General features: G+C 48.4%; 1 protein-coding gene across 6 annotated transcripts in view; it reads right to left on the minus strand.

The window, feature by feature from the left end:
- IQSEC2 (IQ motif and Sec7 domain ArfGEF 2) overlaps nucleotides 1-13,627 on the minus strand; it is an 81,711-nt gene that overhangs the window by 53,316 nt on the left and 14,768 nt on the right. For 4 of the 6 annotated variants that reach the window (XM_061410194.1, XM_061410201.1, XM_061410193.1 and 1 more), the window contains exon 2: nucleotides 5,333-5,362. In XM_061410194.1, coding sequence (XP_061266178.1) covers nucleotides 5,333-5,362 — 30 coding nt within the window. Of the gene's footprint in view, nucleotides 1-1,437; nucleotides 1,907-5,332; nucleotides 5,363-13,627 lie in introns of those variants that run through there. The other 2 variants (XM_061410195.1, XM_061410196.1) reach the window with 2 other exon arrangements.

The following is a 13,627-nucleotide window of genomic DNA, read 5'->3' on the forward strand; positions in this document are numbered from 1 at the left end:
GGGGATATAAGTGCAGGGCTTGCATAAGCAAAAATGCATAAAGAACACTTAGGTAGGGAGGGGTGAATACAATTACAAAGCGTTTTTGTTTGTTCACCCAAATGCTCCCTCATTTCCTGACACTTGCGACCACAAATATGTCCTACAGCTGCACACACACACATCAACATTCAGTGGACACCGAGACAAATACAGCAGCAACCAGATCTGTTTCTATACAGACAGCCTGCTAAGCAAGGACGCTGGCCAGCACGCAGCACTGTCCCTGTACTCCTCACACCCGCACAGACGTGGAGCCACACCAAGAACACAGCAGTGCTGCTTGCGAGGTGAGGGCCAGGAACTCAGGCTCAACTGGGCTCTCAGCAGCCTCCCTCCCCAGCTGCCAAGTGACTCATCCCCAGGGCTGCTAATTAAAGCCAGGACAGAGGGGACGGAGACAAGGGGAGGGGAAGAGAGAGAAGGCAAGTTTATTTTGGTGCCAACCAGGCATGCAGCCAGCTTAGGGGTCACCCACTTCCTGGGGCTGGGCCAAGAGGGGGCAGGGGAACATAAACAGGAAGGAGAGGGAGAACCCCGTTACCTCTTCCTTCCCCTTGTGAGCTTCCTGGGAAAAGGTACGTTCTTTGGGAAAATTACCCATCTCCCTCCCCACCCCTACCCTCTTCCTTCATCCCACTATCAGAGTCAAGTGCTACCTCTTCCAGCCTCTTGTCCTTAGAACTGGCTTCTTATCAACAAACTCCCATTTTAGCTTGCCAGAGCTGGCTCATCTGTGTCTGTAGCCCACTTCCATCTCCACCATGGATCACCCAACACAAGACTGGTACATAGGGAATGCTCGGTACGTGCTTCTGGAATACAACTGGGTTAACTCTGGTATAGCTTGGTGACCACAACTCTGAATTTGTATTTGAGTTCTATGGGGGGGATAGATTATTTTAACTTTCTAAACCTTAGTTTTCTCACCTGTAAAGTGACTAAAATATATACTCTATAGGATTATTGTGAAGATGAAATGAGAAAACACAGGTGAAGTGCCCAGCATAGTGGCCAGCATATATGGACTTTACCTATCACCAGTAAGCACTGCTGCAGCTGATAAATCATAACCTACCTTGGGCCTAGGGCAGCAGCAATTACACAGAGCTAAGTTCCAAGCCTGGCTCCACCACACAGGACCTGGGGAGCTCAGACAAACCACATGAGTTCTCAGAGCACTGGCTCATATATAAAATGGGGATTTGCAATATGACACCATAAATTTACAGAAAAGATCTGAATCTGTCAAGGGGAGCCCAAGCTCTCAGAAGTAGCTCGATGCAATGCAGCAGCAAATTACTAAGCAGAGCAGGAGAAACATAGACCTGTAGGGCCAAAGGAGCCCAGGAGGGAGGAAGCAGTCTGGGCAGGCTAGGGCAGCCAGGGAAGGCTCACCAGAGTGCACAGGGCTGGAGTTGGGCCCACCGGAACCTGAGAGCACTGAGCAGGCGGTAAGTGACAAGGTTCCAGGCAAAGGAAGTGGTATCAACAAAGAGCTGGGCGGGGCCAGCGACCAGGCTGCACTGAACAGGAGGCCGCATGGAGGGAAGATTTGGAAGCAGCCGGGGCAGCTCTGGTGTCTGGTGGTGTCTTGGGCATGTGGGGGAGCCATGGAAGGTCTGTGAGGTCTCAGCCACCCCAGATTGCCAGGAGGTCAAAACAAGGAAGAATCTTTAGAAATTATCTAATCCAAGCTCCGGTTGGATAGATGGGGGCACTGAGGCCCAGAGTGGGAGGCCTCCTCTGGGAACAGAGCCAGCGCTGGCTCCTCCTCCCACTTCTCCTCCCAACAGCAGTGGCTCCGTTGCCATGGGGACGTCCCTGGCTCTGCGGGTGTCAACAGCTCCCCCACCCGCTCCCTCCTTCCCTAGCAACAGGCCACCTCCTCTGGCTCTCATCCTTGCTTGCCTGGCAACCCCAGCCTGGTGCCCAGGGCCCCCAAGTTCCAGCTTCACCCTCACTGCAGTGGCAGTGCCTCTAGGCCTGGGCTCCCTCCCCTTCTGGGTAGCAGGGGTATCAGCTCCCCCTGCCCCTCTGGTTTCAAGTTCTGTGCTCCACATTTCTCAAGCTTGAATATCCCATAAATGACAACGGATTGGGTTAGGCCTTGGCTAAGGGCACTACAATGTGTTGTACTACCATTTTATGCTGAGCATTGTTTTAAGTTCTCTCATTAACCCAAAGAAGTCAGAATTATTGACCTCATTTTACAGATGAGGAAAGTAAGGATCAGAGAAGCTGTAAGTGACTTTGCAAACAACACATAGCTAGGAGGCAGGCTCTGCTGAGCACTAGTGTGTGACCTTGAGCCATTGTCCATCCCTTTCTGGACCTGGATTTAAGGTATCTCTAGGTCTGACAACTTCTCATGGATCCACAGGAAGTCCAGGCACCTTCTTCTGCCCACAGCCCTCTCACAACACCAGCTGTTCAGCTCTAATTAGACTCCACACTTCCTCTGGCACCCCATACTTGAAAGCCCTCATGCCTGGGGCCTTGCCATAGTGGGTTTTCAACCCACTGACCCTACTCACTCCTTCTTGTTTCACTTTCACAACAGCCAAGGTCTAACTCCTTTACTTGATGTTTTTCTTCTACCCTCCTAACGTTTCCCCTCCACATACACAATGTTTATTAGATGAGGAAGGACCCTGGGGCTCCTGGGGGGAAATAGACCTGTTTAAAGTCACATAACTAGAAGGTGACCTGGCCATAAATGGAACCCTTTGCCCAGATCCAGTTGCTGCCCTTATGTTGCAGATCCCAGCCTCCCTCCTCTAACCTCCCCTGGCTCTCACTGATGAAAGAAGGTGTCTGTGACCCAGCCCCAACCAAACTAGTCCTTTGTTAAGGAGCTTTTAACATCTCCTTTCCTGCCCAGATCTGTTTTAGTCTGACCAACTGCCCCCACCTATCCCCCCTCCCCTCTGATGCCTGCTGGTTTCTTTTCCAAGGATGCCCTCCTTACACCAAATCCGTGTGTCAGTCCTCTACGACCCAGCTCAGACACTGCCTTCTCCAGGAAGCTTTCCCTGATGCCTAACTGAAGTGAGCTCAAGAATTTACACATGGGGCCTGAGAGCATCCTCAGATGACCCCAGCCAGCCCAGGTTCCAAGTTAAAGGATCTTCCCACCATGTTTACAAGATTTTGCCCCACGAGTGCTATTTTAGGCCAGCCCCTTCCACAGTCCAAGTTTAACCCTTGCTTCCACAGTTGCTGAGTCCTCAAGGTCCCTGTAGTCTCCTTGACTGTAGGTCCAGTGTGGATGTCGGGAAGCACATCTTAGTAAAACAAATGCCAGCTTTGGAAGCAGACAGCCCAGAGTGTGAGTCAGAGGGATGCCGCCCCGCCCCATTGCTCTTATTTCCTTGGGTAAGGCGCTGACCATCTGGGGAACCTCGTTTTCTTCATCTGTAACAATCCATGCCTAATGGGACTGTTGTGAGCATTGAATAAGATCATGTTCAGAGTTCTTAGTAGGTGAGGAGCAAATGATAGCTGTTATGACTACTAATACTAGGATGAGGATGAGATGGCTATTATCTGCAAGGCTGTTGAGAGCTCCTGCTGTGGTGGCTCAGCCATAAATTAGCTGCATGGCTGTGGGCAAAACCTATAACCAGCCTGAGCCTCAGTTTCCTCAACTGTAAAAGAATGATGATAAGGCCAACCCAGCTTCCACTTACAGTGTCGCTGGGAGGATCAAACGAAAGAAAGCCCCTGACAACTTCTGTGAGTCGTAAAGGGCCAACGTACACTATCATATGATATATGATTATGCTATTAAATGCCCTGAGCTATAGGTCCTCAGAACACCCGTGCTGGGAAGAGCTAGAGACGCCTTCCATCAGGTTCCTTGACAAGTCGTAGGCATATCAATGGGGCTGCCTAGGGGCCTGTGCTCAGAGTCAGCCCAAGTTGTCTTCTTCCAAACCCACAGTGGGGCACTGGAATCAGTGTTCTTTGCTAGACCAGTGCCTTCCTAAATGCTAGGACAGGTTGTACTCAGGCTATATTCTTTGGCTGCAGGCCGGGACTAATTGTGTCTCATCATATACCCCTTGCCTAGACACTGGGCCTGACTGTATCGATCACGCTTCCCACTTTCCTGTTGGCCCAAGTGTGCTCCCATCCCACAGCTCGTACCTTGGCACAGGGCACCAGTGTGCTCATCCCGTACCCCCTGCCTGGGATGCTAGGACACAGCGTGTCTCATTAATGCACCTCCGTTTGAATGCTGGGATCCTCTGCCTCTCCCATATCCACTGCCTGGATGCCAGGACCTGGGCTGCTGCATATGGTTGGACAAGCTGTGCCTTGCACAAGGCTTTACAACCAAGAGGGCATGAGTTGGGGCTGAAATTCAACCTGTGCTCTGCTCACTGAGCCAGGAACCCTGGTGAGGGGCTGCAGGAGCCCAGTGGAAAGGGAACATTCCTCCAACTGATCCACTCAGTGGATTCTACTCTTCACATAGGTGCTGTGTATGTTAGTTGCAGCCCTGACTGGAACTGAGTGACCCATCTGATGCCTCTGCTGCTGGGATCCATCTCCTTTCAGAGGCCCACCCTTGGCCTGGATGCTGCCTAACTGGGCCGTATCCTGAGTCCCCTATCATTCCCACATGGTCCCTATCCTTGACACTTGTGTTTTCATGAAGCTTCTGATGGGTTAAGGCCTGGGAAATGTACTAATAGTTCTTGTCTCTATCCCAGTTTGACCCCCACCTCCTCAAATGGCAGATTGATCACACCCTGAAAACTCAGTGATGCTTGTAAGCCTTTTTCACCAAGCATGCAAAAAAAAAAAAAAAATCCACTGGTTACCATAAGGTATATTTCTCATGTCTAGATTGTGTCACATCAAAAAGTCTATCCAAACCCCACTACTCAGGGCTAGTGCAGGCCAGGGTGCAGCACGAACGCCAGACAAGGGAAGCTCCATTTCCCTTGTGTCCCCTTCTCCTGGGAGGAGAGAGGGAGAAGGTTCCTGGTCCAGCTTTCCCACATGGGCCGCTCCAGTGTTCAGCCAAGCCCCCAAGTCAGTGAGGGTCAGAAAGACTAAGGAAGAGTTTTCAACCCCCTCCCCATGCTTGCCACATTCACCCTGGCCCTCCCACTCCATTCCATCCCCACCCCTAATACTAATGGGACAAAACCCCTGGAGTTGGCCCCCACCCTTCCCATGGATCCCAAAATGACAAACCAGAGGCCCCCACCCCACTCCCTGCCCCCACCCCAGTCCCTGCCCCATCTCCCAACTACTGCTAAAGAAAGGAGGTACTGACCTGACTGTTCTGGAATTCTCACCATCAGATCTGAAAGAGAAACACAGAAAAAAAACCAACAACAGTCAGTATATGCTCTACTCCTTTCCTCCCTCTGCTCTACACAGTGGCCTTGACACCTTTTACGCATCATGAAAATGAGGGGTGGGCATTTCATGCAGAGAGAATAGCCAGTGCAGAGGCCATGAGATGGAGGAGGGGCTGGCCAGTTGTTGGGATAAGGAGGAGGAAAGTGTGGCAAGGGTGGAGTGAGTGAGGGGAAGAGTGGTTGGAGCTGAGGTCAAGGAAGTGCCAGGGACCAACAATGTTCTAGCTACTGGGTCATGGTGAGGAGCCCTCCTTGGAGTGGCTGTGGGCAGGGGCAGAGTCTGAGGTTTAAATCCAGAGAGATGGAGCCTCAGATACTGGCTCTGCCACTTACCAGCCTTGTGACCTGGACAAATCACCTCTTTGCTTGGAATCTGAGCCTCAGTCTCCCCACTTATAACACGAGCCAATCCCCGCAGGGCTGGTAGGATGATTAAGCCCTTTGGAACCCAGCAGACAAATGCCAGGTATTATTAACAACACAGAAAAGGCTTTGCCAATTGCCTGGTCCAACCTGCTTATTTTCCGGATGAAGAAAATGAGGCTGAGAGGGTGAGTGAGTCAGCTGCTGGGCTCCTTTCTACTACACTGGTCTGCCTTCTTCATTGTGAGGCCCCCTCAGAGGCAAAGGAAGGACAAGAGAAGAGAATAGCATTGGGGACACAGCTCTGAGGGGACTGAGAGAATGAGCGAAATCGGAACCACACCCCTCCGGCTACTCCTCCCTAAAAGACTGTGTGTGTGTGTAGGGGAGGGACACTGGGGCTGCCATTAGGGCTGGGGAGGAGGAGGAAGAAGAACCAGGGTGCTAGGAAGCAGTGGGGAGAGTGTGTGAAGCGACTTCCTTGTCCCCTTTCTGTCCTCTTCCTCCTTTTCTCCCCTCCCTCCCCACCCCCACCCCCACTTCGGAGGAGACAGAGATGAACACATCACAGGCTCTGTCCTCAGGTGAGAGAACCGAAAGCAAGAAGCAACCTGAGTGAGGACCTGAGTCAGGGGAGAGCCATCTATGCTGAGTGCAAAGTGAGAGGGACACGCGGGGAAGGGAGATGGGCTCAGCGTGAGTATCTGCTGGAAGAGTGAATGGAGCACCCACCGGCCAGGTAGGGCAGGCAAGCATCTGGTTGCAGGAGCACAGACAGTGGGTGAGGCCAGTGCTTCCAGTTCTGCTACTTACTAGCCATATAATCCCGGGGAAGGCACTGTCCGATGTCCCGCCTCAGCTTTCTCACTTGTAAAATGACATGACAGGGGAAGGGAGGGGGGCAGGAGGGTGGGGTGGCTGTGAGGTTCAGCCTGGCACAGTAGACAACAGTAGGTCCAATCTTTAGCCTCTGCAGCCCCCTAAAGGGACAGAGGATTAGGGCCATGGAGCACCTTTTCACATTTATTAAAACTTCCATCTCACCCTGCCACAACAAGATTGCTTCTGAGGCCTGGCTCAATCATTTGCAGGTACCAGATTGGATGGGCTTAATTCAATGACTTCCCAACTGTCGACAGAATGGAGGCTAAGCCCCTCAGTGTCTCTCCCTAACACGAACACTCTACTCTGGGCAGGCTGGTCTCCTCGCCACTCCACCCCAAAATCTCCAGCACACATGTATTCAATCTACTATATACCAGGCCCCGAGTCAGGAATACAAGCCCTCGAGTTGCTCACAGACTGGCCCCCTGCCTCGATCTACTTTAGGGCATAAGCCACATATATAGTCATCTGCACTGACATGTGAACAATCACTGGGCACCTACTATGTACCAGGCAAGGTGGCGGGCTCTCTTGACACATGACCTCCTTTGATCCTGCAAAGTGGGAATTACTCATCCACTTTTAAGATGATGAAACTGAGACTCACAGAAGTTGAAATGAGTTGCCCCATAGCACACAAGTAGGGGGGCCTGGCCTGGACCCCAGAGTTCTCAAAAGGCTTGGCTATACTAACTCCCATCCTCAAGAATGATGCTCAATAAACAGTAACTGACTGAAGTCTGTGAGTATAGTGACCATACTTTTTGGACCTAAGAAAGTGAAGTTGCTCAGTTGTGTCTGATTCTTTGAGACCCCATGGACTGTAGCCTGCCAGGCTCCTCCATCCATGGGATTTTCCAGGCAAGAATACTGGAGTGGGTTGCCATTTCCTTCTCCAGGGGATCTTCCAGACCCAGAGATCAAACCCAGGTCTCCCACATTACAGGCAGACTTTTTACCATCTGAGCCACCAGGGAATCCCTACTAAACCTAAAACTCAGGCATGTAGTGAGACCAAGGATTTTGACATTGCTGCTTCCAGGTACAAGGGGCAATCTGGCAGATGGGAGAATAAATGGCAAAATATTGACAGTCTTGAACCTTTGGGGGATGTATAGGGACAGCAGAGCAGAATAACTGAAAAAAATATAAGCCTTTGAAATGCCATACTGGGGTTTCTGCTCTCGCCTCTTGGATCCCCTGCCTCTCATCTTGCTCCTCCAAGTCATCTATAAAAAGTACCTGGGGAAGAAATAAGGTGCCTCTCTCCCAACAACCCACGATTACATAAACAAGGCTGTCCTCTGAGAGCTATGAGAAATGCATCAGAAACGAGATATGCAGTTACCTGAAAAAGAGAGACGGTTTCTTAACAGCATTTGGGCAACATGTCTACAAGATCAGTTGTCCAACAGAAAGGAGATTGGACACAAAGAGAAGGTACATATTTTTAAAGGAGACTTGAAGAGCTACTGTGTACAGGACTCTTCCCAGAAGCATCCTGAGGAGAAAGGGGTGTGCCCTGGTCCAGAGAAGCATCTTTAAAAGCTAAGAACCCGGCTTGGCACAGCCAGAGACCTCATCTCCCAAACATCAACTTGTTTAACTGCAAGTCTCTTCAATGGACAACAACCTTCTCTCTCTGGCTGCCAAAGGAACATCTCTCAAGCACAAATCATGCATGTGTGCTAAGTTGCTTCAGTCACGTCTGACTCTTTGCGACCCCATGGACCATTGACTGCCAGGATCCTCTGTCCATTGGATTCTCCAGGCAAGAATACTGCAGTGGGTTGACATGCCCTCCTCCAGGGGATCTTCCCAACCCAGGGATTGAACCCGAGTCTCTTACGTCTCCTACTTTGGCAGGCGGGTTCTTTACCACTAGGGCCACCTGGGAAGCCCAGTTTTCTTCAGTTGTATGATCAATTCTCCCCAAACTCTGTGAGAAGTGCATTTCTCCTCTCAATGCAATCTGACACATCCCATAATCCATCAGACTTTTTTTTTCCTTTGAGACATCGTCCTCACTGCAATCCAGACTGGTTGCCCTCCAGGCCTGCACAAAGTTGCACTAAGATCTCCTCCATCACTTTGGGATTCCCTTCAATTCTCTTCTGTGTTAATTTTCTGCTTCCTCAATTTCTTGGCCTTTTTTTTCTGAGTTTATGCTTGCATTTTGCTGGAGCACATTCTCCAGTGCTTCCTGAGAAAGGAGACCTAGGACATAAAATCTTTAGATCTCCTGTCTGAAAATGTCTTTATTATGCTCTCACCCTTGATTGATAATTCAACTCCGTACAGGTTTCTAGGTTGGAAATTATGGTCCTTCAGAATTTTGAGAATGTTGCTCCATTGTCTCCCAGCTTCCAGTGCTGCTATTGAGAAGTCCAATACCATTCTTTTTCCTGATCCTTAGTACATGATATGTTTTCTCTCTGGAAGCTTTTAGTTGCTATTGCTGTTCAGTTGCTTAGTTGTGTCAGAATCTTTGTGACCCCATGGGCTGCAGCATGCCAGGCTTCCCTGTCCTTCACTATCTCCTGGAGTTAGCTCAAACTCACGTCCATTGAGTTGGTGACATCATCCAACCATCTCATCCTCTGCTGCCCCTTTCTCCTTTTGCCCTCAATCTTTCCCAGCATCAGGGTCTATTCCAATGAGTTGGCTCTTTGCATCAGGTGGCCAAAGTATTGGAGCTTCAGCTTCAGTCCTTCCAATTAATATTCAGGGTTGATTTCCTTTAGGATTGACTGGTTTGATCTCCTTGCTGTCCAAGGGATGCTTGGAGTCCCTTGGAAACTTTCAGAATCTTCTCTTTATTCTGCTATTCCAAAATTGTGCAGTGCTGTACCTTGGTGGGGGTCTTTTTATCATTTATTTTGCTGGTTACTCGGTGGGATTTTCATTCCTTTGGTTCTGAGACATGTTCTTTGATCCTTTCCTTCCTGCTGTTTCCTCCATACTCTATTTCCAGAACTCTTATTGTTGGATGTTGGAGTTCCTCAGCTGATCCTTCCATGCTCTCATCTTTTCTGTTGTCCATCTCTTCATCCTGTTTTTCTGCTTCCTAGGATACTTCCTCAACTTTTATTTTCTAATCCTTCGGCTGAAATTTTGAGTTGGCTCTCATTATCTTAAATTTCCCAGGTATCTTCTCCTCCCTTCATTACCTCTGCTCCAAGTTTTTTTGGTTTGTTTACTTTTTGGGTCATTCTTGCAGGTTGATGGTCTTCCTCAAATAGCTTTGCACTACCCGATCATCTCTGGCTACCTAAGCCTTTTTTTTTTAATGTCAGTTACATTAAGGTTTAATTTACATAAAATGAAATATACCTATTTTAAGGGTCCTGAGCTGGTGAGTCCTGGTGATCGGTTCCCATGACACTAACAATCTCTGTGTGTAGGTGGAGCTGGCCAGGTGATGGGCTTCACTAGAGTGTTAATGGACTAAGAGCCTATTCTTTGGATAGAAGACTCCCAAATATCATCTTTAAGAGGCCTTTGTCTGGGGTCTTTCAGTTTCCCCAGAGAAGAATCCTTTTCTCTTGTGTGCTCCTGACTTTGGTGTCCTGAAGTAGGTAAGTGGAAGGAGGTTGGGGTTCCACTGTTTTGGGGGTGCAGGTCACTTTGCTTGCAGCCCTGTTTCACCCCCAGAGGCTCATAACTTCAATTTTGCCAAAGAATCACCCTCCATCTGCAGAGATGGAGCCAGTGGGGGCGTCCCTGACTGAATGGGGTTGGGGAAGAGCCAACATGGTCTGTTCACAGCCCTTCAATATTCTCCCTGTTTTTGGTTCTGTGCCTCATCCTACTCTCCATGCTTCATGGGACCTCTGATCCCCAAGCATTTCTGGGGCTCTCTGCATGGAATAGTTTACTTCTGGTTAGCATCCCAGACCTCATGTTTCTACCTTTTTTATTCCTTTACTCATATTTCAGTGGAATTTGTGAAAGCAGCAGAGATAAATAAGTTTATTCAACTTGTTGTATTTAACAGGAAGTTCCCCTTCTTATTCCAGCCAACTCTTATTCATCCTCCGTGACTCATTTAGGCAAGACCTTCTCCAGGAAGCTTATCTTAATATCCCCTCCTGGATGAGGAACCCCTCCTCTGTTCTCCCACAGGATCCTTTTCTTGCCTCTATCACAGCCCTGATCGAACTATTTTGAAAGTGTCCATTTCCAAGCCTGGCTCTCCCTGTATACTAGGATCTCCTGGCAGTCTGGGCCGTGTCTTAGTCATGACTGTGCCCCAGTTCCCAGGGTCTGATCTACAGGGGTACACAGTAAATATGTGGGGATGGAATGAATGAATAAATGAATGACTATAAGTATGAATCAGACCTAGCCAGAGGGACCATCTAGAAAGGGAAATAAGCTGAACACAATTGTTCCTATACAAGACCAGTTCCCTAAAAGCTCTAAGTTCCCTAAAAGCTGTTATGTGCAAAGATGCCTACTGCAGTATGATTTAAACCAGTGAAAAAAACAGGCCCAGTGTCTATGCCCTACATTGAGAGGATGGTTAAGTACATTATGGTATATCAGTTGCCATTAAAAATGATGCTTCTAAAGAATATGCAATTACATGGGGAAATGTTCAAATGAACAAAGCAAGAAAAAATTGCACCTGCTGTATTATTTCAACCATATGAGAAGAATTCAGAGAATAAAGGAAATACATCAAATGTCCAGAGTAGCTGCTTCTGTGTGTTGTAATTATGGATAATGTTTTTCTCCTCTACTTTTCTAAATTTTCAAATGGAAGAATGTATTAAATGTATACTTTTTTTAAATGTCCTAAGAAATGAAGATAAGAATCCTGAAGTACTCATGAATAAAATATTGTGAAGAGGACCCAGGAAGGCTTTGGTCTTCACTGACCAGAGACACAGAAGGCCCAGTCCCTGCCCCCACTGCAAAGCAGGACCTAGTTCAGGAAGCCAAAGGAGGAGGATCATGGAGTTCAGCTTATTAAAAATTGCAATATCATAAGCTGTACTGGGAAACAGACGCTCCTACACTGGATAGCACACTTTAAAGGCCCCTTCCTGTGAGGTCAACGGTCTGTGGGGCAAGGGAATATGCCCATTAGGATCTCTGGCCTTTTCCCTTCTAGACTTCACTCAGGTACTCAGAATCCAGAATTTCCTGTCTATATTTTTTGAGCTGACTTGCAGGAATTGTGTGATCTTGTTATCCAGGTCCATCTGCTAGGGTGGCCAATGGGAAAGGAAAATAGTCAGGGCTTGTATGTGGGCTGGGATATCCATATACATCTCAAGGTTCCATTTGAGCTACAGGTGGTGAGAGAAGAGGAAAGGGCCAATGACCTCAACTGGTACCTTGTATGGGCCACATAAACATAAAAGCAGGCAAGTCCATAGGTCCCTAGGCCTCAACGTTGGCAGAAGGGCCTAGCTTTGAGTCTTAGACAGATCTGGGTTCAAATCTATTTATTTGCTGTAAACCATGGGTGAACCTCCCCTCTCTGAACCTCAGCTTCCTCAACTGTAAAATAGGTATACTAATTCCAATCCCAGAGAGTTGTTGCAAGGCTTACTGGGGGCACAATGGCTTAGAGGTTATGAGTACAGGTTTTGTGGTCAGACAGGTCAAGGTTTGAATCCTAGCTCTGCCCCTCCTAACTATATGATTTACATCTCTAAGACACAGTTTGTTTACCAATATGATAAAGATAATAACAGTACTGATAAAGCTGTTGGAAGGATTGCGGTTGTAATGAATACATAATAACATCAGAAAATGCTCAAATAAGAAAAGGCTGCTTAATAATGGGTACACAAAGATTGGCTACGGTAGGGCTGACTGGGCCTTCTGCACCTCCATCCTCCTGACCAGCTTTATTTTTCTCCATAGCACTTACCACTATTTGACATGTTTTGTATCTTCTTGTCTGTTTCTTTTCTGTCTCCACCCCCTATATTCACACACTAGAACATGAGCTCCGCAGGGCAGAAATCTGTTTTGTTCACTGTTTCCAAGTGCCTGAAACAGTCAGAGAGTGAAGATGTTCCTCAACAGTCGAGTAGATATCCGCCATGTAGACAGGGGTATAAGGTATTCTCAGCCAAGAGAACAGCCAGAATACAGGCATGGAACCACAAAGCCGTCCACTTTGCCAAGGGTATCCTAGACAGTTCTGTACAGTTTCAATGCAGGGTGAGGAAGGGAACAGAGTGGTTACAAAGATGAGTGGGACTGTGGCCTGACCCAAAGGAGCACGTGAGAGCTTTCCTAGACCACAAGTGGTGTGAAAACCAACTTGTGACAGCCAGGAAGTAGAAAAGCACTAGCGGAGAGGCAAAGATGCCTTCCAAGTTCGACTGACATCTAAATCATGATGATGTGGAAGGCCAAAGTTAAAACGTTTTGAAAGATAGTTCAGGTGGAGGGAAGACTCCTTTCTAAAGGGCAATCTGAGCCAGGAGTCAGACCTGCTGCTGCTGCTGCTAAGTCGCGTCAGTCGTGTCCGACCCTGTGCGACCCCATAGACGGCAGCCCACCAGGCTCCCCCGTCCCTGGGATTCTCCAGGCAAGAACACTGGAGTGGGTTGCCATTGCCTTCTTCAATGCATGAAAGTGAAAAAATAAAGTGAAGTCGCTCAGTCGTGTCCGACTCCTAGCGACCCCATGGACTGAAGCCCACCAGGCCCCTCTGTCCATGGGATTTTCCAGGCAAGAGTACTGGAGTGGGTTGCCATTGCCTTCTCCAGGAATCAGACCTAGAAAAGACAAATAGGCAAGGACAGAAGTCATATGGAGGAGGTAATAGTGATATGCAAGAAAATCTTATAAGATTAATTAAAGAGAATAACAATTAGATGAACCTCAGGACAAATCAGAAACCTTGTTGGATAACATGTTTAGCAACAGATCCACATGACACTGAATGGATCCACGTGATCCACAGGCCAAAATGGTGGTGGGGAAACAAA

Source organism: Bos javanicus, chromosome X (genome assembly GCF_032452875.1).
Source record: "Bos javanicus breed banteng chromosome X, ARS-OSU_banteng_1.0, whole genome shotgun sequence".
Classification (NCBI taxonomy): domain Eukaryota; kingdom Metazoa; phylum Chordata; class Mammalia; order Artiodactyla; family Bovidae; genus Bos; species Bos javanicus.